Genomic DNA, 27,454 nt, shown 5'->3' with positions numbered 1-27,454 from the left:
CGGGTATATATGTTTGAATACAGCCGGACAGAGTAGGGGTGGGTGATAATAAAACATGGTTATATAAAAAAATATCAATATCAATCGTAAGGGTAAAAAACAGGATTGTGTCACACCCCTTTTCCATTCTCGACTTTATAACGTCATAACGTTTTTTGTAATTACAGTTAATTGATGTAAAAGGTATATTTAAAAAATTTTTTTTGTGTCGCTGCGTATTTTAGTTTAGTTGAAATCTATCGAGATGAGGAACTATTAGGATGCATCGGTCTATAAATGGTGGGTCCCATAAGTGAATTAGATTATCGACCTAGATAAACGTTGGCTACATAAACTTATCGTTGGAGTGTTCCGCATAGTGTGGATCTGAAAACACACCCAAAAAAATAATCAGGCATGCTCCGGTAATCGAATTCGTAAGAATTTTCGTAAGAATTTTACGATTTCGATTTAATTGGTGCTCCGGTTTTCGAAATTGTACGAATATTTCGATTGGTAAAACGGGCACTTTTGTCTGGCCAAAATGAAAAGAAAAAAATGCCTTTTTATACTAGATTCGTTTCCGACCATATAAAGTATATATATTCTTGATCAGGACCAATAGCCGAGTCGATCTGGCCATGTCCGTCTGTTCGTCCGTATGAACGTCGAGATCTCAGTTACAAAAGCTAGAAAGTTGAGTGTTCTGTCAGTCGAGTTCCTCGACTATCCGAAACCCGTTACTTAGCTAGTGAAAGTGCGAAGGAGAGTCGGACAGACGGACATGGCCAGATCGACTGGGGTATTGATTCTGATCAAGAACGTATATACTTTATATGGTCGAAAACGCTTCCTTCTGCCTGTTACATACTTTTTCAACGAATCTAGTATACCCTTTTACTCTACGAGTAACAGGTATAAATATTGTGAAAACCAGAGCAGCTAAAAACAAAATCGTAAGATTTGGCCCAAATCGAATTCGAAAAAAAATACGATTACCGGAGCATGCCTGAATATATATATATATAGGCAACAACGTGAAAAATGCAATTGCTTGTTTTGAAGCCAGGAGAAGTCAAAAATTGGAGATCTTGAGAAACTCTAGAGCTGACACCTTTTTTTACCGTTTTAATTCCGATGTTCGCATTTACTTTTTCACTGCACTTTGACCATTTAAGTAATTAAATTATATAGCATTATTTCAAAACAACATTGTTGGCCCTCCTTTAAATTAAATAATAAATTCTTGATATTTTCTAAGTATTTTGATCTGCCTTTTTCGTTTCACCAACAGTAAAGCAACCTTCGCGATAGCTTTTGGCGACGTACTTATCGACCCCTTCCCAAATCGTAAATTGTTGTTGCCGACAGCAACATTTTGTTTGTCAAATATGAGGTGTGGTCAGAAATTATTTTCTTATAAAATAACTAAGTAGCAGAATGATATTGTGGCGATGAGAAATATACATCAATAGACCACTGAGTAAACTATTTTTATACCCGTTACTCGTAGAGTAAAAGGGTATACTAGATTCGTTGAAAAGTATGTAACAGGCAGAAGGAAGCGTTTCCGACCATATAAAGTATATATATTCTTGATCAGGATCAGTAGCCGAGTCGATCTGGCCATGTCCGTCTGTCCGTCCGTCGTTCTGTCCGTCTGTCCGTCTGTCCGTATGAACGTCGAGATCTCAGGAACTACAAAAGCTAGAAAGTTGAGATTAAGTATACAGACTCCAGGGACATAGCTGCGTCTATGCAAGTTTGTCGATTCATGTTGCCACGCCCACTCTAACAAACCGCCCAAAACTGCCACGCCCACACTTTTGAAAAATGTTTTGATATTTTTTCATTTTTGTATTGGTCTTGTAAATTTCTATCGATTTGCCAAAAAACTTTTTGCCACGCCCACTCTAACGCCCACAAACCGCCCAAAGCTGCTACTCCCACACTTATGAAAAATGTTTTGATATTTTTTCATTTTTGTATTAGTCTTGTAAATTTCTATCGATTTGCCAAAAAACTGTCTGCCACGCCCACTATAACGCCTACAAACCGCCAAAAACTGTGTTTAAGACTCTCCTTCTCCCTTCCACTAGTAACGGGTATCAGATAGTCGGGGAACTCGACTATAGCGTTCTCTCTTGTTTTTTTTAAAAGCGCTGTTCTTCATCAAAAAATGTGATAAAAATATAATTTTTTTTTTGAAAACCCAGTTCAATTGGAAATTTAATTACGAACTAGACGAGAAATCACATTCCATATTTGGAGATATATTTTGAATGTTCTGATCAAAATACTGATATTTATAATCGCAAAAACACAGAAAATCAATTTTCGCAAAAATCCAAAATCTTCATCAAAAAATGTGATAAAAATATAATTTTTTTTTGAAAAAACAGTTCGATTGGAAATTTAATTACGAACGAGATATCACATTCCATATTTGGAGATATATTTTGAATGTTCTGATCAAAATACTGATATTTATAATCGCAAAAACACAGAAAATCTATTTTCGGCAGAAATCTAAAATTATTATCAAAAATTGCAAAAAATGTGGTAAAAATATAATTTTTTTTAAAAACACAGTTCGATTGGAAATTTAATTACGAACTCAACGAGGTATGACATTCCATATTTGGAGATATATTTTGAATGTTCTGATCAAAATACTGATATTTATAATCGCAAAAACACAGAAAATCGATTTTCGGCAGAAATCCAAAATCATCATCAAAAATTGCAAAAAATGTGAAAAAAATATAATTTTTTTTTGAAAACACAATTCGATTGGAAATTTAATTACGAACTCAACGAGGTATGACATTCCATATTTGGAGATATATTTTGAATGTTCTGATCAAAATACTGATATTTATAATCGCAAAAACACAGAAAATCGATTTTCGGCAAAAATCCAAAATCATTATCAAAAATTGCAAATAATGTGATAAAAATTATATTTTTTTTTTGAAAACACAGTTCGATTGGAAATTTAATTACAAACAAGGTATGACATTCCATATTTGGTGATATATTTTGAATGTTCTGATCAAAATACTAATATTTATAATCGCAAAAAATGTGATAAAAATATAATTATACCCGTTACTCGTAGAGTAAAAGGGTATACTAGATTCGTTGAAAAGTATGTAACAGGCAGAAGGAAGTATATAAAGTATATATATTCTTGATCAGGATCAGTAGCCGAGTCGATCTGGCCATGTCCGTCTGTCCGTCCGTCTGTCCGTCCGTCTGTCTGTCCGTCTGTCCGTATGAACGTCGAGATCTTAGGAACTACAAAAGCTAGAAAGTTGAGATTATACTCCAGGGACATAGACGCAGCGCAAGTTTGTCGATTCATGTTGCCACGCCCACTCTAACGCCCACAAACCGCCCAAAACTGCCACGCCCACACTTTTGAAAAAAGCTTTGATATTTTTTCATTTTTGTATTGGTCTTGTAAATTTCTATCGATTTGCCAAAAAACTTTTTGCCACGCCCACTCTAACGCCCACAAACCGCCCAAAGCTGCTACTCCCACACTTATGAAAAATGTTTTGATATTTTTTCATTTTTGTATTAGTCTTGTAAATTTCTATCGATTTGCCAAAAAACTGTCTGCCACGCCCACTATAACGCCTACAAACCGCCAAAAACTGTGTTTAAGACTCTCCTTCTCCCTTCCACTAGTAACGGGTATCAGATAGTCGGGGAACTCGACTAAAGCGTTCTCTCTTGTTTTCCCTTAGGAGGTTAGGTTAGGTTAGGTCGGAAGGCCCTCACGGGGCCGCGCATAGGCCAATATGGCCCGTAGCTGTCCGAATGTTTCTTTATGGACCTAGAGAATGGTTACGTGGTTTTCGAAATCTTTTAGGATCGATTGGTAGGGCCGAAAACTTGCATTTGAGATGCTCGACGGTTTCGATTGCCTCGAATTCATCACATTTCTGGCATTTGGCGTTGTCGGTAATGCCCAGTTTGACTGCGTGTGCTTCAGCTAGGCAGTGACCTGTAAGTATTCCCACTAACAGTCTGCAGTCTTTCCTTATAAGATGCAGCACGTAGTGACTGAGTTTGCACATGATTTTTGAAATTTTGCAGGTGGTGGAAGCTCTTCTCCATCTGCTTTTGGCTCGTGTGTCGGCCCGTCTTTCCAGTTCGCTTTGGAGCGTTCTAAGGGAGACAGGAACGTTTTCTGATCTTTCGTTCGCCAGTCCAACGCCTTCCTTTGCAAGTCCGTCGGCCGTCTCAATACCATCGATGCCCTGGTGGCTGGGAACCCAGTAGATCCGCACTGACGTGGTCGTGCTGATATCTAGTGCCTCCCTGCTTGCCAGTACACTTTTGGAACTGACCGCTGACGATTGCATGGATCTTATCGCCGCTTGACTGTCTACGAACAAGTTGACCGCTTCATGTGGTCAATGCTCTGCGCAAGATCTGCCGCTTACCCTATGGCGAATACTTCAGCCTGGAATATGCTGCATTGGCTTGGAAGCTTATACGACAACCTCATTTCAGGGTCTGTACAGTATATGCCCGCTCCAACTCCTCCTTCCATCTTGGAGCCGTCCGTGTATATATTGAAGTGTTGAGCATGGTCCTGACCTGTTTTCCAGTCGTCTGGTCCCATGAATGTTGTTGTTCTTACATCCGGGCACGTTCTGGGGACCATATAGTCAGATATGGTGCTCATGTCTCTACAAATTGAACTATGCCCGTTCCTTGTAGAGACATATTCCCTGATGCAACTAGGCGTTGTGCAGCCTTTCCTGCGATCATTTGCGCGTGGATGTCTAGGGGTTCAACTCCAATTATAGTTTCGAGTGCTTTTGTGGGGGTTGACCTCAACGCCCCTGTTATGCAGAACAGTGCCTGTCGCTGAGTTCTTTCCATGAGCTTGTGGTATGTCTTCTTTTCCATAGCCTGCCACCACACTAAGACTCCATACATCAGAGTTCGACGCACCACCGAGATGTAAGCCCAGTGCATTAGAGCGGGTGAGAGGTCCCATGTGGTGCTAAGCATCTTCTTGGATGCATATAGCGCTATGGTGGCCTTTTTCTCCCTCTCTATTACATTGGGCTTCCATGTCAGCTTGCTGTCTAAAACAATTCCAAGGTACCAACAAATGTTTGCATGGGGGCCTCAGGATCTTCCTCCATTCGTTCAAGCAATGACTCAACGAGTCGCGCATGCACCAACTTGCACGGCGGCTCGGTTATCTTGCCACGATCAATTGTCGTTAGGTCGCCTCACTGACTTTTAGCCTCTTCTCGGGCTTCTTCGCTTTCTGGGGGGGAGGGCCTGCCTCCTTTGGCCCGCGTTGGCGATCTCGGTTGAGCGTTGCCTCTTGTTGGCAACCGACTCCTTCACCTTGTTGGCGAATCCGCCCGTTGATGCCATGTTGGGAAGTTGGGCCTTAGCCTTCATCCCCAGGCTTGAACGCTTCAGCCCGTCCCTGCGCGGGGAGCTGGTTCCTGGTTTCGGCGAGCGGTGAAGGATTTCCTCCTCTTCTTTAGAGAGCTGCACGCTCTCAAGGTCCGAGTCTGTGTCGACTATGGCACCTGAGTGGCTTAGCCTCCCTTGAGTTGTTGTTGTGGCAGAAGCATTGCAACTGACATGACCTGCTCCCGTCAAATCCCCACGCAGAGGGGATTGCTCCTCCATTTCACAAAGAACTCTTGGTTTGTTTTCCGGGGAACCAAACACTTGCGTTTTTTGCCTAACCGCCAGGCACCCATGGCAAATGGTTAATTTCCCCCTGCTTTTCGAGCGGAAGGAATTGAACCGCTGCCTTAGCTAGACACTGTATTACCGCGGACGGAGCAAGTAGCAATGCATTACCCGTTGTTCGGGATAATGCAGTGCCCATTGCCCAGCCGGCGCCCTCGTGGAGGGTTCAGATGGAGGATTTTTGCCAGCTTTTTCCCTTAGTAAATAAGAGCTGATTTATTATAAAAACAGGCATTTACTTTTAATTTCCGGAGCACCAATTCTACGATTACCGGAGCATGCCTGATAGTCAAATGTTTGTGTATTATGAGTCGAACTAATGTCCCGTCAGTTGACTTAGGACAACGCTAAAAATAAAAAAACCTGAATAAATAGTTTTCACTTCTTTATTTCTTGCTGTCCATTTGTTTACATTATTTCGGCAACGAAATATATTGATTGCCATATTGATTGTATACAATAATTGAAGATTTGGAGTGTCACTTAGGGAGAGCGGCATCGCTTTCTCCGGATGTGGATTATTTACAGCGTGCACACTCAGCGTATTCTTATATATTCCAACAGTACTATATATGTGAATGTCACTATGTCACTATATAGATAGAAACATAACTAGTAGTTTCGCTGACATGGCGACTGAGCTCCACATCGTGCTTTGCGGCTTATTAAGAAGAACAGGGTCATCAATCTGCCCATAGCGCTGGATCTATTCTAATCACTGCTGCCGACCTACGGCTTTCTGCCCAGCTCTTAGAAAATATTTAATTTAGCTTAAATATTAATTTTTAACGGACTCGTAAAAAATGTAAACGGATTCTAGAGAGTAAAACATATAGCCCAATAAACGGGAGTAATCTTTATAAGTAAATAGTATTTTAATGTTCTAAGTATCCACAGCCATTAAAATATAATGTTAAATAAACAGAAAAAGCAGAATATATTCCAACAAATAAAGTTATAAACATAATTGGGAGTACTGGAAACCCACGGAAACCCATAAAAAAAAATAGAACGCTACAGTCGAAATCCCCGTCTATCTGATGACCGTTACACAGCTAGTGGGGAAGCGCGAAGGAGAAATTTCCACACTGACAGTTTTTGACGGATTGGGGGCGTTAGAGTGGGATTGGAAAAAAGTTTTTTGGCAATTCGATACAAATTTACTACACTAATACAATAATGAAACAATATCAAAACATTTTTCAAACGTGGGCGTTAGAATAACCGAGAAAAATGTACAAAAGTAACAAAAATGTGAAAAAATATCAAAACATTTGTCAAAAGTGTGGGCGTGGTAGTTTTTGACGGTTTTTGGGCATAAGGGTGGGCGTGGCAAAGAGATTTTTGGGAAGTCGATAGAAATTTACAAGACTAATAAAGAAAAATATATAACAAAAATTTTTTTACAAAAGTATTGGCGGTTTGTAAGCGTTCCAAAAACTCGAAAGTCGAAAAAAAAATCGATAGAAATGCACAAGACTAATAAGAAAATGAAAAACTATCAAAACTTTTTCAAAAGTGTCGGTTTGTGGGCGTGGAAACATGAATCGAAAAACTCTCGCTGCGTCTATGTCTATGGAGTCTGCATAGTGAATCTAAACTATCTAGCTTGTATTTTGTTAAAATGGAATCATGTATAACTAATCCTGTAGCACCAGCAGCTAGTATAGCTTTAGTTGCAATTTCTTTTAAATTAAAATGGAATTGCATAAATTTCTGTTCCTCATAGTTATAAATTTGGTTTTAGTCTGTGAGACCGTATCTTGGCCAACAAAAAATATATGACTAGTATCTTTTTTTGTGCCAGTTTCTGTTAGCTTAAGTACTGGGCCTTCGAATCGGTAAATTCATTTATTTATTAATTATTAAGTATTTGGCTGCATTTCTTTTTTTGCAAAGCGCCGTTGCAAAGAATTAAATGGACCACCACTCAAAGATATTGATTTTTCTGTTCGTGATCCAGTTGTATGTATTGTTCAATTTTTCTTTTGGAACTCCTAACTCCTTTCCTTAAAATATAAAGAATTTGACAATGCATGTCAAATATCTTTGTAATATAGAACCAACAATAGTCTCTTTTATAAAAATAAATAAATGATATCAAATATAACGTTTAAAAATGATATGTCGATATTTTAGTATATGAATCGAAATCCATCCCTCGACTGGTAAACTGATATTTTATTTTCAGAATGTACTGTTTTTAAGTTTATAAAGAAAAGGTTTGAAACGTGTCCACAACAGCTTTTCCTGAAAGGCATCTAAATGCTTTCAGAAACCAGTATTCTTATTTAATTTAGAAAGCTTTCTTAAGCGTTACATAGGAAATTTTCTGAATACGCCTCATACTATTATTTGGAAAGCATCTACTAAATGCTAATGAATGTTTTATAACTAATCTGCGAAGCGAAATAAAACAAGGGAGAACGCTATAGTCGAGTTCCCCGACTATCTGATACCCGTTACTCAGCCAGTTTTTGGCGGTTTGTGGGCGTTACAGTGGGCGTGGCAAAAAGTTGTTCGGCAAATCGATAGAAATTTACAAGACCAATACAGAAATGAAAAAATATCAAAACATTTTTCAAAAGTGTGGGCGTAATAGTTTTGGGCGGTTTGTGGGCGTTAGAGTGGGCGTGGCAAATAGGTTTTTGGCTTTCATACGGACGGTCAGACGGACGGACATGGCCAGATCTTTATATGGTCGGAAACGCTTCCTTCTCCCTGTTATATACTTTTCAACGAATCTAGTATACCCTTTTACTCTACGAGTAACGGGTAAAAAAATATATATCAAACAAAATACTGTAGGAACATAGTAGAAATACCTCAATGTGTATAGTAAGTAATATTATATATAATATAACGACTGTGTACCATTGTACATCGATACTATCGATTTTTTGATCGAGATTTTGGATCACTTCTTCTGGTCGGCGTTCAAAATAAGTAAGTTGGTGATGTTGTGTAAAAAAAAAAGTTTAAAAAAATGCAGTCCACGGGTAATACAAAATTAATTTTTTATATTATTTACCTACAATAAGTCTAAGTTAATTGCCGTTTTGGTAAATTTTTACTAAGTTTTATCTAAACATTTCCAGGATATAAAAAAAACAAACATTAAAAAATTTAATATACAAATTTTCAAAGAATGTATAGATCCAAAATAATAAATTTATTGTATTGTTTAAATTTAAAATAAGAATCTCATCAATTGGAGTCGACTTTTCGAAGGTTAGTAAACGCATCCAGATTGATTGACAACTCTAGAAGTGTGTTTAACACGGTTCTTCATCGTGCAACGTTAAAATAATAAAGTACCACTACCCGCAAAAAAAAATTTTCAGGCAGAAATTTTTACATATTTGATATGTGGATGAGGATGCGCTATGTCAGTTGCTTTCTGGAGAGTATATACTTTTGTTTGTGTGACTATAAATAGTTGGCTAGCATCATCTTTCATATAACGCTACGAATTAATTCCAATCCCTATTAAGTACAATAAGCAATACACGATACCAGACAAGAAAGTTTTACAATTTGAGCATAGTGGGAGCACTGTGTAATTTAAGCTACGTCAAGTTATTTAATCGGTACCTTTCTAACATTTTATGTTATCGAATTAAACAAAAATGTAATGGAGCAGAAGTAATGTGAAATCGACAATATTTCTTAAGAGAATGGGGGCTACGATGGTAAAACCTTTGGTAAAGAATGGAAATATTTTGGATGCACTGCCATCACAGGTAGTACCACAAATTTATTTAGTATATATAAAACAAACTTATTTCGGATTTAAGGGAACTCTGCATGTAGTTATGTTAGGTTTGGATTCTGCGGGAAAAACAACGGCATTATACAGACTTAAGTTTGATCAGTACTTAAATACAGTGCCAACTATTGGATTTAACTGCGAAAAGGTACGTGTGTTTCAAACATTCAGCTTCTTTAGAATGTTAAACGACATTTATAATATTAGGTACAATGTACCCTTGGCAAAGCAAAAGGAGTTCATTTTTTGGTTTGGGATGTCGGAGGACAAGAGAAATTAAGACCACTTTGGCGAAGTTATACACGGTATTATATTTCAAATTATTTAAATGAGAGTAAAGGTTTATTAAATCGCTTTTAGTTGCACTGATGGCATTTTGTTTGTTATTGATTCTGTTGATACAGAAAGAATGGAAGAAGCTAAGATGGAGCTAATGCGTACCGCTAAATGTCCTGATAACCAGGTAAGAAAACCCAATTTCTACCTTACCTCTGTGTTAAAGAACAAACCGCTGATGCTAGTTATCAGAAAAATAATGTAAGGCTAGTTATTTATTAAATTCTCTGACAATTAATAGTTCAATCTTACCGAAATCGCTTACCATTTAATTTTTTTTAATGTGATACCTCCGAGTGTGGTAGGACCTGCTTGTTTAAATATGTACATGTTTGTGCTGCACAGCAACTAATATCATATGTATGTTTTTCTCTTTTTATACCGTCTCCTTCTTCCTCTGTAATTAATTTCGGTTTCGAATCTTATTTATATATGTATGTATTTATGCTATAAAATCATTGTAAGAGAGGGTAAAAACATATTAAAGTTGTAATATGTCATCTGTTAAGGGGGGCATAAATATTAGATGATGTGCAAAAACTAATGGTTTCAAACGTGTTCCAATGGGTGCCAAAAGCAAAGAGGTTTTTTCTTAGATTTACAGGGTATACTAGATTCGATGAAAAGTATGTAACAGGTAGAAGGAAGCGTTTCCGACCATATCAAATGTATATTTATTCTTGATCAGAAACAATAGCCGAGTCGAATTGGCCATGTTCAACTTTCAGTCCGTATGAACGTCGAGATCTCAGAAACTATAAATGCTAGAAAATTGAGATTATGCATACTGATGTAAGAGACAAAGACGCAGCTCATGTTCATTTCCCTACGCCCACTCTAATGCCCACAACCCGACAATGTATGTATTTATGCCATAAAATCATTGTGAGAGGGAAAAAATCATATTAAAGTTGTAATATGTCATCTGTTAAGGGGGGTCACTCTACGGATAACTTTCAAAAAATCGATTTTTTTATTCTTAAATTCGAAAGCTATACTATTGAAAAATATTATCTCAAAGTTTAAATGTCGTACTACGAATAGTTTTGGGCTTATATTGCCAGGACCCATCTCGCGCGTAGCCACTTTAGGTTTGATCCAAAAACTCGAAACCACTTATGTATTTTTCACTCGGTAATCACGATTGCGAACGAACCGCTACACTCGTTTTTAGAAGTCAGGAATTAAAACTCTAACATCAGTAATATCTAATTGTTGAAACAATTTTTTAGTCGATAATTACAAAAAAAAAGTGAAATATTTATTTTTAAAATGGACTATATAAATAGAAAAAAAAATAGAGAATTACGTTAGTTTTTAAAGTTATAATTATTATTTTTAAATTCTTGGGCAAATTCACAACTATTGAGCTGTTCATTAAAATAGCAGTGTCTGGATTTGTCCAACGAAAAGTCCCTAAATGGTCAATATTTTGTAAAAAGTGAGTTTGGTTAAGTTGATTAGTATATTTGAAAGTATGTTAGAAAGTATATTAGTATATTAAAAAAAATTCTATTTCAATTAAAATAGACAGCAATGCTCCAAAGAAGAAACCACAGATACAGAGGATTGACGCAAAGTTCGTTTCAGTCTTTACTTGTTTATCCGTTTATCCTTTGAGTTGGAAATCAGCGACGTTGCTATGACTACTATGACGATGACTACTAAGTGAAAATTTAAGTGCCTGGAGCCCACGAAAGGTGCCCCACTTTATCGATGGTATATTATGACAGGAATGGACTTCGCCTAAACCCAATTAAACTGGCTAGTCTAAAATTGGCGTAATATCCTCTGATCTGATGAGTCAAAAATAATGCTATTTGGTGGAACCGGTATTCCTGACAGTATTTTAGTCGACCTAAAATACGGAGTACCACCAAAGACATTATAATAATAAGATGCGTAACGGCCATACATTGGTTTTGCACTATGCAGCCACTTTTTTGGTGACGACCAAAATTGCTCTCTTTTCGCTCGCCTAAAATCGTGAGCGTTAAAATCTAAAAATAGAATTGTCTTGCTTGTATGAGTAAAAACAATAAAGGAGATCGTGTGCATGTGTGCGTGCTTATGCTAGAAGACGATTTTAGGGACGAAATCAATTTTGATCTAAGAAACAAATTTGATTAATGTTTTGGTCAATTTCGATTCGTAACTCTTATGGTTTGAAAGAAGTTTTTTATACCCGTTACTCGTAGAGCATTTCTTACCACCCATAATTGCGCGCTCTTTTAAAAATATCAAAATAAAATAAAATTTAAGTGAATCTTATTTGCATTTTAAATACTGAAAATTGGTAATTTTTATACTAGTAATTTGACAAAATATCTATAGTAAATAATTAAAATGTATATAAAGTAAATTATTAAGACTACTGTAATTTAAAACAAAGAATTTAAAAAAAAAAGGAATTACATTTAAAATATTTCATAAAAATAATTCATAAACTAAAATATTAATTATAAAATAAATAAAAATATGGAAACTCTTTATTGGAAAATTGATTTCATTGATGCACGAAGTGCGGACATAAGCACCGAAGAATCATTGACGTCTTATATTTTTCACACGTCGCACGCTGAATACTCTAATGAAAACTATTCTAATATAAAATCATATTTGAAAATTATTATGCATTATTAGGTACATAGATTGTGCTATTATTATTTCTATGTTGAATTTAAATAATTGTTATGTTAAGGCAATGCAAAACTAGAGTTTTTAAGTGGTGGCAATTTATAAAAAATAATATAGATTTAAAGTCTAAGAACTTCTAAAATGAAGGGCATATTTTGTCATTTTTACAATGCATGTGCATACGTGTGCACCAATACAGTGGTCAGCTGTCGCTGTATGCGTACAAGAGAGCTGCTGGCTCTAGAGCTCTCCGCTCACTGGCTTTTGAACAAAATTTCGAGAGAGCCTGGAGCCACTTGAAAAGCCACCACGAAAAAATCGTGTGCAAAAAAATCGTATGGCGTTACGCATCTTGTTATTCTAATGTCTTTGGTACCACCCAAACCGCACACTTAAGACTGTCATGCATGGTGGACCTAATATCTTGTTATAGGCTTGTTTTTCACACTATGGTATGAGTTTCAAATATATGATTGATGGTATTATGGACCAAAACGTATATGAAAATATACTTACAAAGGTTTTCCTGTCTTATACTACATTTAATATGTCCTTAATATGGACATTCCAACGGGATAATGATTCTAAACACACAAGCAAAGCGGTTAAGAATTGATTTACGGAAAATAAAATAGACATATTGCCATGCCCAGCACAATCTCCCAATCTAAAACCGACCGAAAACATGTAGGGCGACATAAAACATTACGTGTCGAAAAAATCTGCCCGACTTCTAAAGCTCAGCTTTGGCAAGTTGTGCAGGATGCATTGGAGCAGATTCCCCCCAAACGTTGCCAGGACTTGGTGGACTCCATGCCGCGAAGGTGTACGACACTGATAAGCAACAAAGGCCAACCCTTTGTACATAGTCACGTCTTGTTTAATTTCCAAAAATGTACATATGTATATTGTATATATTATCTTTTGGTATTGTCGCAATGTGGATTATTGCCAATGTCCTTTTTTCATTCAAGCCGTAAATAATAATCCGAAATTTTGATAAGTAAAATAAATTTTTAAAGGAATAATCGTGTAACCCCCTAGGCGTTCAGATGGACAGACACTGATAGATTTTTTTTAAACGTAAAAAGGTAGAAGCTAAACCGAATTGGTTTATTTTTCCACAAATTTTTAATTTTTCCGAGACCTATTTTTTCAAAGTCTTGGTTTGGAGTCCTTTTGGTGTTTGGGCTTAGTTAGGAGTTTTGTTTCATGTTCGTTATTAAGTGATTTTTTTCACACTTTCCTACGGGCAGTGTTTTCCACCGTGATATCAGCGGTTTCGCTCTTTACGTATTTATATATAAATAAAGTTATTAATATGTAGTTTGGATAAAATATGAAACCTAAACCTATTATTTTCGTTTATTTTAAAGGGTGTTCCCGTGCTGATACTAGCAAATAAGCAAGATCTGCCCAACGCTTGTGGTGCAATGGAGCTGGAAAAACTTTTAGGACTAAACGAACTTTATAACTTGGTGCCGAATATATCAATGCCTTCAAGTTCGGACTCTTCTTCCACAATTAATTTAATTGGCTGTAGCGTTTCAAACCAAAGTATTACAGATAAATCTTTAGAAGAGAAAAAAAGTTCTACTATGCATTCTACTATGATTCACATAAAACCTGTACTTGATAGTAATGACCACAATTCCACGTTAAGCGGAGAAGAATTGACAGCATTCATATATCCGCAATATCACAACGATTCTACTGTATTGGATCAAAAAAACCAGCAAGATGTTAAAAATGGTTTTCATAACAAAAAAATTAACAGGGCTTCATCAAGTTCTGTTCAATTTAGGGGGTGGTATATACAGCCGACCTGTGCTATAACTGGCGAGGGTCTCCAAGAAGGTTTGGACGCTCTGTATGATATGATTTTAAAACGCCGAAAATTTAATAAGTCACATAAAAAAAAATGTTAGCATAATTAATCAAGCACAGTCTGGCAGTCAAAAAGTGTTTATAAATTTATTTATTTTAGCACAATGAAATAAAAAAAAAACAAATTATTGATGTTTTATTAGAATGTAAATATGCTTTTTTAACTTACTGTACATTTTACAGGAACATTTTTGAAATTAGCATAATAAATGCATTAAATATTAGATGATGTGCAAAAACTAATGGTTTCAAACGTGTTCCAATGGGTGCCAAAAGCAAAGAGGTTTTTTCGTAGAGTAAAAGGGTATACTAGATTCGATGAAAAGTATGTAACAGGTAGAAGGACGCGTTTCCGACCATATCAAATTTATATATGTATTCTTGATCAGAAAGAATAGCCTAGTCGAATGGGCCATGTTCAACTTTCAGTCCGTATGAACGTTGAGGTCTCAGAAACGATAAATGCTAGAAAATTGAGATTATGCATACTGATGTAAGAGACAAAAACGCAGCGCATGTTCATTACCCTACGCCCACTCTAATGCCCACAAACCGACAAAATTGCTACGCCCAAACTTTTAAAAAATTAATTAATTTATATTCATTGAATTTTTTTTTCCTTTTTCTATCAATATGCCAGAAAAATGTGAAAAGTTCTTGTTCACGAGCTGAGTAATGGGTAACTGATATTCGGGGAGCTCGACTTTAGCGTTTTCTCTTGTTAAATTTATTTTTTTATATTATTTGTTCTTCCAATTTGTAGAAAAGTTTTGAAATTTATTGGTCTTTTATTTTCTTTACCTGTACTTACAATCAACGAATAAGATAGATTTTAAAGATTTAGGTAGATGCAGCGAAAGAATTAAAGTTGAAGAAATGGCTTATAATTACTAAAATATACTTATATGATATTTTAATTACATTTGACGAATGATGTTTCGCGATAAAAGCTCCTAATGATTGCAAGAATTAAATAACGTAACATAGGTTCTTAGTATTTGGCAGAAAAAATTTGAGTTATTAAAGTGGAACGGATACGAATAGTTGCACCAAACTTTAGTTGCCACTTTCCCATCATTGTTAGTTGCTGGTTTAAGAAAAGTACAAAATATGAGTGTTGATAAAATGTAGTTCGAACACACAACAAAAGGCAGTTGAGATAGTTCACTTAATTAAATATAAAATGAATTATAAATTTGTTTTAATAATTACTTTTTCAAAAAATTTTGGATTTCCAAACGTTGTTGAGTGTAAATATGAAACGCAAATGATAATGGTAAGATAAGTCTAATTTCCATCTTTATATTAAAGCTAAAAGGGGTACCAAAAAGTATGCAAGAGCGCAGAAACATTGATGAAAGGAATATTGGTCTAATAAAAAATGGGTTCAATACCTCCAAGGGGATTCACAAGTACACAAACCTATCCGAAGAGGAAGAGTCTTTGTATAAGTTATTTTATTTTAAACAAATTAAAAGAAAGAACTTGAACTTTATTGGTTCATAATGTGGTCGTAGGACTTGCGCGTAAAAAAAATAATAATAATTAATTTATTATATTAAATACATTTTTTTCTATTTCCAGCCTCCAGCTTCAATAGTTTTTAAATTTTTTTCCGTAGCCTGTTTTTCATTGGTGTGTTCCGCTAGTCGCAAACCTCTTTCATAAACTGAGGTTGACTCGCCCGTTCTCATTTTTTACTTTTATTTGGAACGAACTAGACTCAACTGGATGCTTACTGATGCTTTAACATACCGAAGACCGATAGCAAGATACCGAAGTCCCCGAACTCCTTATTCCACCATTTGGTAGATTCCACCACAGTTTACCCCCGGGCCCGGACTTCTGAGGGGGGCCCGGATTTTTGACGGAAACATAACTTATATCTTATAGGCCCGGCGACAGGGGAGGGTGAGGGACGGGGTGTTTCCCCCCGGCCCGTATTCCCTGTCGCCGGGCCTGGGTATAATAATAGATAAAATATAAAAATAGATAAAATAAAGGATATAAAAGTTTAAGTTGTTTTTTTAGATTCGACGAACTTTTAAAGTTTTGACTATAAGTAATAATGGTTTCATAATTATAATATTCATTAACTCGTCTAATCTCACCTAATTGATTTTTAAAAAGTTTTAAATTATATGATTATTGACATATGTAGGGAATATCATATCAAAACATATAACATATTTGCTAAAAGGGAACTATTGAAGTTGTCGAAACCAGCCTAACCACCTTTGTGTAGCTTAACCGCATAGTAACAACCGGATGAGTCTGTTATTGTGCCAGTGAAATCAGTTCTCTGGCTTTCGTTTCTTCAGATAGACGTGCGTGTTTCTCAAACTTTTAATTAATTTCAAAAATCAAATTGGTGTCTTATAAGTTTATGAGAAGTACATTAATTAACAAATTTAATTTATAAGGCCGAATCTGTTTAATATTTCTTACTTTAGAGATTTTCTTTTTTGCATTTTAAAGAAACTTAAAATGCTTCAGCCACGTGAAGACAACGAAATATCGGATATTTACAATAAAAAATGCGACATTTCAACATTTACAAGAAGGATGATATATTCTACTTATTACCATTTAATAATGTTTACCACAATCTTATTGACTATGGTCCACATCGAAACTTCCCAAGCAATTAGTGAGTATGACGAAAATGGCTCTACTGATCGCAATGTATCCCGTACATTTCTCCAAATATTATATAATCTTAAAAGCTTCGCGGAAACAATACCTTGTGGTTATTTTGAAATATCTAAGCCTCGGATACATGTAATTTTCGTTGTATTCGCGTCTAACTGGCTACCTTAGGTATTGACAAGCAAAACCTGTTTTAAGCCGTGGTATAAGTGGAAATCTCATAAAAGATATAAGCAAACATAGCGGTGGGCCAAATTTTATTGTTGCTGTACAAATATGTGTATTCGGATTTATTGATTAGCTTCGTCTTGTAGCTAATATTATATTTAAAAATAACAACACTTTATGACCAAAATCTTTGAGTAATGATTTATTTTTGTATTTATTAAAACTGAAAATAGTCGAAAAACTATTTTGTAACGAATAAGAAAAATTTATAATTGAAAACAATGATGATATAAATTATAAAACAATGGCAGCTGTGTGATATATTGGTTCGACCCGGCCCGTTTCGACTTCCTGCAATAAATAAAAGATTTTTGGGAAAGTTTAGTTCAGATGGCTTTAAAACTGTGAAACGAGTTTAAGTGAAAACGAACATGGGTATATCGACTAGGCTGTTGATGCTGATGAAGCTTGCAACGCTGTGAAACATACTTTTGAGACAATAAATGTTTCTGTAACCAAAATAGCGTGCCAATTCTGTAATTATACCCGTTACTCGTAGAGTAAAAGGGAAAAGTATGTAACAGGCAGAAGGAAGCGTTTCCGACCATATAAAGTATATTTATTCTTGATCAGGATCAATAGCCGAGTCGATCTGGCCATGTCCGTCTGTCCGTCCGTATGAACGCTGAGATCTCAGGAACTACAAAAGCTAGAAAGTTGAGATTAAGCATACAGACTCCAGAGACATAGAAGCAGCGCAAGTTTGTCGATTCATGTTGCCACGCCCACTCTAACGCCCACAAGACGCCCAAAACTGCCACGCCCACACTTTTGAAAAATGTTTTGATATTATTTCATTTTTGTATTAGTCTTGTAAATTTCTATCGATTTGCCAAAAAACTTTTTGCCACGCCCACTCTAACGGCCACAAACCGCCAAAAACTGTCAGTGTTGAAATTTCTTCTTCGCACATCCACTAGCTGAGTAACGGGTATCAGATAGTCGGGGAACTCGACTATAGCGTTCTCTCTTGTTTTAATATAGCTTCCTAGATCCTAACATACATAAACCCAAGCATTAAGAAAAAAAAAATAAATTAAAACATTTATTTAATATACTTACAGATCAGTCTTATCATGTGAGTCCGACACCAAGTTTGCCAGCAATAACCGGGGATGGTAAGAAATTTGAAACAAAGAGCGCTGTTCTTATATTAGTTAAAGATTAATAACTTATTTCATTTTTAAGTGTGCTCTTAGTTTAGACATTTTAATATGGTAATCGAATTAAGGATTGGTTCATAGTATATTTTTACAACTACATATATAGTACTATATGATTTAAAATATTTTCTTTTTTTATTTTCTTTATCTCTTTCTATGATTTCACCAACTTTTGGAATGTACATTCTGGAAACATTAACTTACTTTATCTTTTATCTTACGCCTGCACAAAATAATATGGTCCTGTTTCTTCTAATGTGTATATATGACTTTCACGCTTTTTCTGTTTTTACTGTAATTACTATTATACTTAATGACTGATTTTGGCCAATCTCTTCATAAATGATTAGATATTACCACGGTACTCTTGGTAAATAACGAATCTGGGCATGTGGCCGATTTTCATGGAAGGTTCTTAACAGTCCGCCCAGAAATAGGTGTTTTAACATCAACTGCCAGAACATTTATTCAGGACGGAATAACAACAGAATTTGCCACCAAGATTTTGGGGACTACTTTAAATAATGGTCGCCTTTACGCACAATACCTAAAAAAGAGTTCGAGAGTTCTTTATGAAAACGAAAATTTAGCCCCTTCTGTGGTTACTAGTTGGGTAGGTGAAGAAGCTTCTCTTCAAACACCGCTATTCTTACAAAGCCACAACGATCTTTTTAACTTTGATGACTCTGACTGGCAGAGTATTGACGACAGTATAGGTGTTCATCAGCGAGAGTTCGTGGGTAATACGGATTTTGTGATCGAGCAAAGCACAAAAATAAAAGATTTAGAAGCTCCCGCTTTGCAAGATGAAAAAATAATAACATCTATGGAATATGACTGCAACGATACGTTGAAGATTGACTTAAAAAAGAAAGATGAAATGAATAGATTGAGAGAGGTTTTATCAATTAAACATTTGCAGACATATACAGTTAATAGGCCTGACGGTAGTTTTACTACTTTGACGTTAAACCAATTCGAGATCGACCCACATGTTCCAATTAAAGAAATCAAATATGAACGCCTGATGCAACCGCATACAGAAAAAAATATGGAAGATCATAACCAAAAAAATCGATCCGCCCGCAAGCAAATCTTAGCTACCGTTACGTATTACGGCTTCGCTGATTTTACCACCATTGTCGGTGATAGCGTAATAGTTTTTTCTCCTAGTACTACAAAAAGCAGCCTGCATTACGGACACGTTACATCAATAACAGGCAAGCCCACTTTACATCATGATTCAATTCCCCAAGAAATCGTTCAGACTATTGAAAAAGCTGAGAGAACTTTAACAATGGGTACTAGTTCCCAAAAATATGCAGATTTAGGGTCTGATATTAGTGCAAGTGAAATATTTAATCAAAATTATTCGAAAAACTTATTTGATTTGAAACCTAACAACCCGTCAACTACATTTGCCTTCAATTTATTTGACGAAAAGCAGGATGCCAGTTCGGTGTTATCTAAAGAAATAGTTCCATTGGTCTCCAATCCTATTAAGGATCTTATATCACCCTCTAATGTTACTAACGCTATATTGAAAGAAGAAACGAAGCAGCTTGAACCTAGCATTACAAAGCATGAAGGCGCTACAACTGTGTTTATTGATGATGATCCCTTCACTAGTTTTGATAGGATTATTGATTCACCGAGCTTAAAATTGGATTCCGCTAACCAAATAAAATCTATTAAACTTAATCAAATATCAAAGAGTGATAAAATCCATGAGACCGTGACACATCAAACTAATATAAACATTACAAACAGCAGCTTGGATATTAATCAAGTGTTTGAAACAAGTAATGAAAATCGTAACATTGAGGAATTATGCAACCATACAACTTCACAAGTTTTCCTTACTCAAATGACTAAGGCAAACAAAACAAACAAGGAAAATAGTGGTAGGGATACCATTGTTATTAATGCTAATCCACTTCGTGCTTACGAAATTGTAGAGACTACCAAATATTATTGCATACAAGCTTCACAATCAAAACAAAACCAAGAATTAAATATCATCAGTGTTTCCCACGATACTGTTACTAAGTCGAGTGGAGAATTCATATCAACTAATTTAATAGATACTGACATAGACGAAACAACGGTTCAAGATTTACAGGAATATGAGGTGACCGCAGAAAACGAATATGAAAGCGAAGATGAAGAATATGAAAGTGTTAGTGATGAAGTTGACCTAATATATAAAACCCTATATACAACTTATACTTACTTAACCACATTCTTTGAAGGGTCTAGAACTACCATATCTAGCCACACTGAAGTTTTAACAAACATCGTTTCCTCAACATTTTTGCCTGAAAGTAAATTAAAATCCAACACTTTAAATTATATAGAGGAAACCCAGATTTCTGGGACTGCATTTTCGCAGAAGTATACTATACCGGATGAAATTGCTAGTCTATTATCCCAGGAAAGTAAAGTAAATACCGCTGAGAGTTCTAAACAGATGATGACCACCTATCTCGACGATTTAAAATATACTAAGACCTTGTTTACAACGTATACATATTATACATCGATTTTTACAAATAACGAAACTGCCGTACAATCACGAACAGAGATTGTCAGCAATTATATTACCAACAATGAGCCAAACTATCAAACTAATATTATAAGTATCAGCAATTCCAAAACTACAACAAAAACTTTTTTAAAATCTCTGTATTCTTTAGTAGATAATAAAATCTATGACGTAGAAAACACGACATTTGGAATAAGAGTAAACTCGAGCATTGTAAGTGATTTAAGTCCCGCTAGTTTTATTAACCAAAATTTCCCTGAAGACCAAGTAAGTTCGGAAAGTAACACAGAGGAGATTATACCGTCAGCAACGTTTCTTCTACAAACCAGTTTTACAACATTTACATTTTATACAACCATGTATGTAGGGGATGAAACAAGTATTATAAGTCGACATGAGACTGTTACCAATGTAGCTACCGAAACTTTGCAGCCCACAAAATTAATAAGTGTAGAGGATTCCTCTTTCCCGATTACTTATTTTACAACATTTACTTATTGGACAAAGTTGGCTAGAGATGGGGAGATTACAACATTAAGCAGAGAGGAAACGTTATCCAATGTAATACAACACAGTAATGGTACAACTTTGGCCGTTAACGATAAGTCATTATTAGCAGATGAGGTGTCAAGTTGGTCGACCGCGACTGATAGCAATACCCAAAATAATCAGGATTCCAAATCTGACATTACCACATTCTATACAACATATACATATTATACTACTTCGTACGACGTTAATGCGACTTTAATTGATTCGCGTCTCGAAACCATTACCAATATAATGACATCCAAAGAAATGTCTAATCCGATGGAAGTCACAGATGCAACCATGATCAAACCAAGTCAGCCCATTGCTAATTTTGAAAATCCAATCGAAACCCATAATCCGAATGTTGTTTTGTATGATTTTAAGCAAATAATTGATGCTGAAAAAATAAGTACTTTGTATTTTACAACGGAAATTGTGTCGTCAATAAATAGTGAGGGACATGATATTAAAGTAACCAGTAGCACATCAAGGTTACACGTTGACCAGTCGAAAAAATCTAACTTGCCCATCTTTGGCAACATCCTTGATGACGGCTTATCAAGCATAAATTTGTATAAAACGGGCTTAGTAAGGCTTATTGAAGGAAAACGCATACAAAATAGTACAACCACCTTATACCAGTCTCGAGTTATAGGAACTGTAATAGACAATCGATACGCGCAGATAATTGAAAGTACATCTAGTTTTTTCTTTGACAAAACAATGTCTGACCATATTTTGCTCCCGACAAGCATTAAAATTTCTGATATGAATACTAAAAATGTTGACTTAATTGAAATAATAGAATCTACCAAAAGTGAAAATGATAAAACAGCTGTTGCTTATAAACCCCTGACAAACAGTAATCCAGAATTGGTTAACATTGACGGGATATCAAATCATTCACCACAAAATGCAAAACGACCGTTTGCACCAGTAATTCGGCCGTTTGCCTCAAGAAACCGGCCCACATTCGCACCAAAACAAAAAACACTAGTCCCTAGTAGCGCTACTATTATTACAAGATCCGACATCACACCTACTATAACGGCAACACCTGCGTTAAAATCAACAGGTAGATATGCCACATCTCGTAGGGGTATTATTTCTAATGTTCCAATAAATTCCAACGAGCCTAACTTATCGCAGAGTCAGTTATCCAGGCGCCTGTTTGGGCGACCAAGTAAGTCATCGTCAGATTTAATCGAAGCGAATGGTACTCTTCAGTCTAGCAACGCATTTTTACCATCAAAGACCCGGTTTGCTTCAGCTTTTCGCCCCATCGTTAGTTCCAGGCGACAAAATATTAATATTTCTTATCGATCATCAAGTTTTCCTGTGTTTCGTGGGTCTGGAGTTATAACCAACTCAAGGTTACGCATAAAGCCAACTAGCTCAGGGCTAGTATCAATCTATAGACCGACACAGTCCACAACGATCGTTGCGGAGTCAAGCTCGGAAGGTAGCGATGAAGAGAATATCTCAACCGATGAAGTAGTGAATGTGGAAGAAGGAATCAATAACAATAACAACAGCCCGTTACTGCGCTTTCGTCGGCCCATAAATTCGCCCAGTGGATTTACTCCTCAAATTCGACAGACTGGCAATTCGCCAGCAGTTTCGCTCAGACGAAACCCGCTATCACCCCGACCAAAAACTACAAGTAGTACAACAACAACGACTGCCAAGCCAAGGGCGCGTAGTTTTCAGCGACCTATTGGTCCTCATCCAAGATCAAGACCACAAAACACACTTTTTCCGCCAAGAAGCCTTTTTCAAAGTCAGCTAAACAATGAAAACCTTAAGGCAGTTAGGACAAACGATAGTGTATTTAACAATGATTTTGAATATGAAGGTGTCGAGGAACAAGATGAAATGAATGATGAAATTATTCATCGAAGAAAGCGGTCTAATAAAAATGCTGCTTTTTTCACCACTAGATATCGAGTGCGTCGGCAAGCGGATACAGTAAGGAGAAATAGATTCAGATTTCGTCGACAAAACCAGACAGTAACTACCAAAGTTGAGTCAAAGCTTATGGACTCCGACGATAATACTGAGACTATCTTGACCCATCGCGATAAGTCTAGTTCTAGATTTGGATCAAGATTTCATTCTCCCCAGTCACATCAACTATACACGCAGGCATCAACCGTAGACTCAACAACAGGAACCAATCATAGATCGATTCGCCCAAGCAGACCGACAACAAAGCGACCACAATTTACGTTGAGAGAGAAAGATGCTAATTTAAAAGGCACTGCATCTAATAACTTTCGACGTCAACCAGCAAGTGGAAATTCTTCAAAAAGACGCCCTGTTGGGAATTCTGGAAGTTCAAATAGTCGTAGACTAAAAAGCTATGCAAACTATAACAAAAATAATTTAGATAACGGGCGACAATCCACTTCATCCCGTTCACGAAACTTGAATTCTAATACATTAAATAGAGGAAGAAGTCGTGGTCGAAATCGAATCGAATACGCATCTGATTTACAATCCGTGGAAAATGAACTTCAAAGTATCACAGTTACACATTTTATACCATCTGAGGTCGCAGTACCTGTAGTAAACGGACATGTAACTGAGTACAAAAACATTGTCACTGCTAAATCAAGCACCGAGATTGTGGGTCCAAATGAGTTTGCAGTAGTATTAGGTACAAACGGGATCAGTTCCACATATCTAAATCGAGAAACGTCTATTATAAATATTGCTGGGGCTACCGAACAAACAAAATATTTATTGCATGAATCTATCACAAGTTCTGTAACTTTTACACCAACCACTATTCGAGGAAGAAAGACATCCTTTTCACATATTATTCCATCTACAGCGTATTCTGTAGAGTACATTGTAACTACAATACAGCCTCAAATTACTGAAAACGCACCGCTTGCCAACATTTTACTTTCCCAATTGCTTTTAGGAAACTTAAATTTACCTGCTCATCCCTTGATTGGGGCTGTCGGACAACAAAACGTCCCATCCGCTGCAATTCCCACATCTGTTGAGCCTATCACTGAGTATCGAACCCACACTTCCACATATGTTACTACAATATTCGACGGGAAGTCTACTATTCTTCCAGTAACATTTCAAGGAAAAAAGATTTTAACTACTGTTTATGACACTACCGCACAGACTATAACAGCTACAGAATATAGTGTGGATACCATAATTAACACTATCCCATCAGTTCAAAGTGTGCATACTGTTGGACCGGCGGCTAATGTAAATAATTTGTTATTGCAGCACTTACTTATTCAGCAACAGCAGGAGTCACTCGCCCAAGCTATATCAAATACTACACCGTCACAAGTATTGTTAGGTGAAAACCTGCAAATTTTGGACGATGGGACTCGGTCTTCAATAAAATCGGATGCCATCGACATTATTGAATATGATTCGGATTTGGTGTCGGTCAGTAATGAGCCTCAAGTAACCAAAAGCCATCGAAAAAAATCACGAAAAACAAGCAGTGGCAGTAAGAGAAGTAAGCATCAGGAACCCAGTGTAATAACACTTTATGTATCGGGCCGCAGACCCGGCGAATTCAGTACTGTATTGTCAACTGTGAGAAGTGATTATGATCACTCTGTTTCATTGCAGAAAAGGCACGCAATTTTAGAAATACAGCCAACAAATTCTATGAATTATGTTTCTAACACCGAAAAGAGCAAAAATATGATTGAAAAAAATGTAATATTAAAAGATCTAAGAAGTTCTTTGACAAATGAGTTTGGATTTAACGAATTTACCGATCAAACTGCATCATTAGAAAGCATTGTAGGTGATGTGCATCTTTGGTTTGCGAATTCTAATGGACAATCTACAACGATGACAACATCAATAAAATCTGTAGTTATTTAATTTATAAATTTAAAAACCCCTATGCTTCTTTAAATTAGTTAAAGGCAGATTGTTACTTTATTTTACAAAAAAAAAAAAACAAATAAATAAGAACGTAAGCGAAATAATTCCTGCCAATCTTTGCAAGATGTCCAAATACTAGTCAAAGATAAATATAGTATCACTAGGAACTTCTTCAATACCCAACTATGCGCAACAGACTAAGCAATTCTGAATTTCATAATAGAAGTCCATTTATGGGATTTCGAAACGTGTTTAATTTTTTAACATCATAATAAAACTAAAACTGATTCGATTCGCTTTTTTTCTGACAATCGCATTAATCGCCCAAAAAAGACTCAAATATTGCAATGCATATACATATAATAAATCGAGATAAATGTTAATGTTGAAATAAAGAAATGTGACAATGTAGATAATAGATTCGTTTACATTGCAATTTGGCTAAGATAACCGACATTTTTTATAACCGCTTACCAAGATGACCCATTGTAAGTTCTTTGATTGAGTATATTAATAAGCTTACAATGTTTTAACTATGTAGCTCCTTGGACTCTTTAAGAATACGTTTGAGAATACGTCTTTGAGAATACGTTAAAAAATATATTCCAAGAATTTATAGTTTAAATAAAATTCTTTTCAAAATAATCCATATAATTACAACTGTGTACCTTTTTGAAGTTACTTACAACTTTTTTCTTCAGTTATTGGTTATTTTGCTTACCAATGCTTTAAACCGAGCTCAATGTATATATGTAAAATAATGAGTTTATTTAATAAGGCTACGAATATTTTATAACAAAAATGTATATATGTTCTTTCAATAAAAAATATTATGTTGTTTTCAGGTATTTTAATTCATTTAAACCAATAAAGAACGCTATAGTCGAGTTCCCCGCCTACCCGTTACTCAGCTAGTGGAAGTGCAAAAAAAAATTGTATCCATAGAAATTTAGAAGACTTATAAAAAAATATCAAAACGTTTTTCAAAAGTGTGGGCGTGGCAGCTTTGGACGGTTTGTGGGCGTAAGATCCTCATCAAGAATATATATACTTAAAATTATCGGAAACGCTTCCTTCTGCCTTTTACATACTTTTCATTTATATGCCCCTTACTTTTACTCTACAAGTAACGGGCATAAAAATGGACAGGGCTAACTATAGGCAGAAAGTAAAATTCCTTTATCACTCTTTTTTACAAATAGGAATGGTATTTTACCGTTTTTAGTGTTTTTTTTTTTTTAGTTTTATGAATCTTTATATTAAAAGTATTTATTATTTCGTAGAAACAAACGTAGGCAAAAGGTAAGAGAAGTCCATGCTAACGGCCATAAGACTAAAATTTGTATGGTGATGCTGGAAAAGCGTAATGGTGAAATTGTTTTGTTATTTTTAAATAATTTTAATTAATTAAATAAATTAATTAAGTGTTGTGGCACCGTCAATGGCTTGCAATCGTGTTGAGTCTTGTGACCAGTTAAGGTTCTGCTCGCATGCCTCCATCTTTCTCACATTTTCCCGCATATCTTTCCCGCGGTATCTTGAAGACGTCTCAGTGCATAGCCTTTTTTGCCTTTTTTATTAACCCTTAGAACTGTTGAATGTTTATTATTTTTATTAAAAATATTTGACAATTAAATCCCCACTTTAGATGAGGTCAAGACGTTTGTGCTTTTCCCTAAGAACTAAAACCATGTTTAGTAAGCCAATCACAATGCCGATCAAAAATATGTAGTAGTAAGCCGTGAATAATGATTTGGTAACCACAGTTGCCATTTTTAGAAAAAATTCAAAGCTTCGCACTTAATAGTAAATAAGTAAATAACACCAAAGAGTAAAATCTTTAAGCTTTCTTCAAGGTGCATTGATTAACTGAATAGTATGCTCGCCAGAATACTCTAAATAAGTGGAAGGTCCTTCAAGTACAGATAAGGTCTTACGATTTGATATTCTCTAGTATTAGAGATCCTTCTGTTGGATACCAAAATTTTGTGATATTGATGTGGCGGCAGTAATACCAGTGACGATTCGCAACGAGGCTGCGATCAGTGAAAAATACTTTTTAGTACCAGGTTGTGCGGTTAAACGGTACTACATTTGTTGAAAACTAAGTAC

The 27,454-nt window shown here is 35.7% G+C and overlaps 3 protein-coding genes across 8 annotated transcripts; 2 read left to right on the top strand and 1 right to left on the bottom strand.

The window, feature by feature from the left end:
* Positions 1 to 3,815: 3,815 nt before the first annotated feature.
* Positions 3,816 to 5,655, bottom strand: LOC122756531. Its single transcript, XM_044006496.1, has 4 exons — positions 5,354 to 5,655; positions 4,856 to 5,086; positions 4,437 to 4,781; positions 3,816 to 4,374 (listed from the first exon to the last, which is right to left on the bottom strand). Exons 1-4 carry the CDS (start codon positions 5,653 to 5,655, stop codon positions 3,816 to 3,818), a joined length of 1,437 nt encoding a protein of 478 aa, XP_043862431.1.
* Positions 5,656 to 9,306: 3,651 nt separating this feature from the next.
* Positions 9,307 to 14,501, top strand: LOC120454891 (ADP-ribosylation factor-like protein 4A). 5 transcript variants are annotated; one of them, XM_039640532.2, is made up of 5 exons: positions 9,307 to 9,464; positions 9,519 to 9,638; positions 9,698 to 9,795; positions 9,851 to 9,953; positions 13,840 to 14,501. In XM_039640532.2, the coding sequence occupies exons 1-5, from the start codon at positions 9,399 to 9,401 to the stop codon at positions 14,389 to 14,391; spliced, it is 939 nt and encodes a 312-aa protein (XP_039496466.1). In that variant the 5' UTR covers positions 9,307 to 9,398; the 3' UTR covers positions 14,392 to 14,501. The 5 variants fall into 5 exon arrangements, with proteins under 5 accessions (XP_039496466.1, XP_039496469.1, XP_039496467.1 ...); XM_039640535.1 differs by having other exon boundaries at positions 9,895 to 9,953; positions 13,840 to 13,976; XM_039640533.2 differs by having other exon boundaries at positions 9,329 to 9,464; positions 9,535 to 9,638.
* A 2,154-nt stretch (positions 14,502 to 16,655) lies between these two features.
* On the top strand, positions 16,656 to 26,141 carry LOC120454829. Of its 2 annotated transcripts, none has more exons than XM_039640296.2 (4): positions 16,656 to 16,677; positions 16,829 to 17,000; positions 18,292 to 18,345; positions 18,741 to 26,141. In XM_039640296.2, exons 2-4 carry the CDS (start codon positions 16,838 to 16,840, stop codon positions 25,337 to 25,339), a joined length of 6,816 nt encoding a protein of 2,271 aa, XP_039496230.1. In that variant the 5' UTR covers positions 16,656 to 16,677; positions 16,829 to 16,837; the 3' UTR covers positions 25,340 to 26,141. The 2 variants fall into 2 exon arrangements, with proteins under 2 accessions (XP_039496230.1, XP_039496231.1); XM_039640297.2 differs by lacking the exon at positions 16,656 to 16,677 and adding an exon at positions 16,700 to 16,743.
* The last annotated feature ends 1,313 nt before the right edge of the window (positions 26,142 to 27,454 follow it).

Source organism: Drosophila santomea, chromosome 4 (assembly GCF_016746245.2).
Source record: "Drosophila santomea strain STO CAGO 1482 chromosome 4, Prin_Dsan_1.1, whole genome shotgun sequence".
NCBI lineage: Eukaryota > Metazoa > Arthropoda > Insecta > Diptera > Drosophilidae > Drosophila > Drosophila santomea.
The sequence above is the reverse complement of the archived record's forward strand: the minus strand, read 5'-3'. Positions and strand labels throughout refer to the sequence as shown.

What these genes read in the sequence shown, in the direction of transcription:
- LOC120454829 (XM_039640296.2), top strand. Translation starts at nt 16,838, where the DNA reads ATGCTTCAGCCACGTGAAGACAACGAAATATCGGATATTTACAATAAA. An exon ending in CGAAACTTCCCAAGCAATTA is followed by an intron (nt 17,001 to 18,291) that starts GTGAGTATGACG and finishes ATATACTTACAG; the next exon opens with ATCAGTCTTATCATGTGAGT. An exon ending in GCCAGCAATAACCGGGGATG is followed by an intron (nt 18,346 to 18,740) that starts GTAAGAAATTTG and finishes ATAAATGATTAG; the next exon opens with ATATTACCACGGTACTCTTG.
- LOC122756531 (XM_044006496.1), bottom strand. Translation starts at nt 5,655, where the DNA reads ATGGAGGAGCAATCCCCTCTGCGTGGGGATTTGACGGGAGCAGGTCAT. An exon ending in TTCGCCAACAAGGTGAAGGA is followed by an intron (nt 5,087 to 5,353) that starts GTCGGTTGCCAA and finishes TGTTTTAGACAG; the next exon opens with CAAGCTGACATGGAAGCCCA. An exon ending in AGAACTCAGCGACAGGCACT is followed by an intron (nt 4,782 to 4,855) that starts GTTCTGCATAAC and finishes TTGAACCCCTAG; the next exon opens with ACATCCACGCGCAAATGATC.
- LOC120454891 (XM_039640531.2), top strand. Translation starts at nt 9,399, where the DNA reads ATGGGGGCTACGATGGTAAAACCTTTGGTAAAGAATGGAAATATTTTG. An exon ending in TTGGATTTAACTGCGAAAAG is followed by an intron (nt 9,639 to 9,697) that starts GTACGTGTGTTT and finishes TTATAATATTAG; the next exon opens with GTACAATGTACCCTTGGCAA. An exon ending in CTTTGGCGAAGTTATACACG is followed by an intron (nt 9,796 to 9,850) that starts GTATTATATTTC and finishes AATCGCTTTTAG; the next exon opens with TTGCACTGATGGCATTTTGT.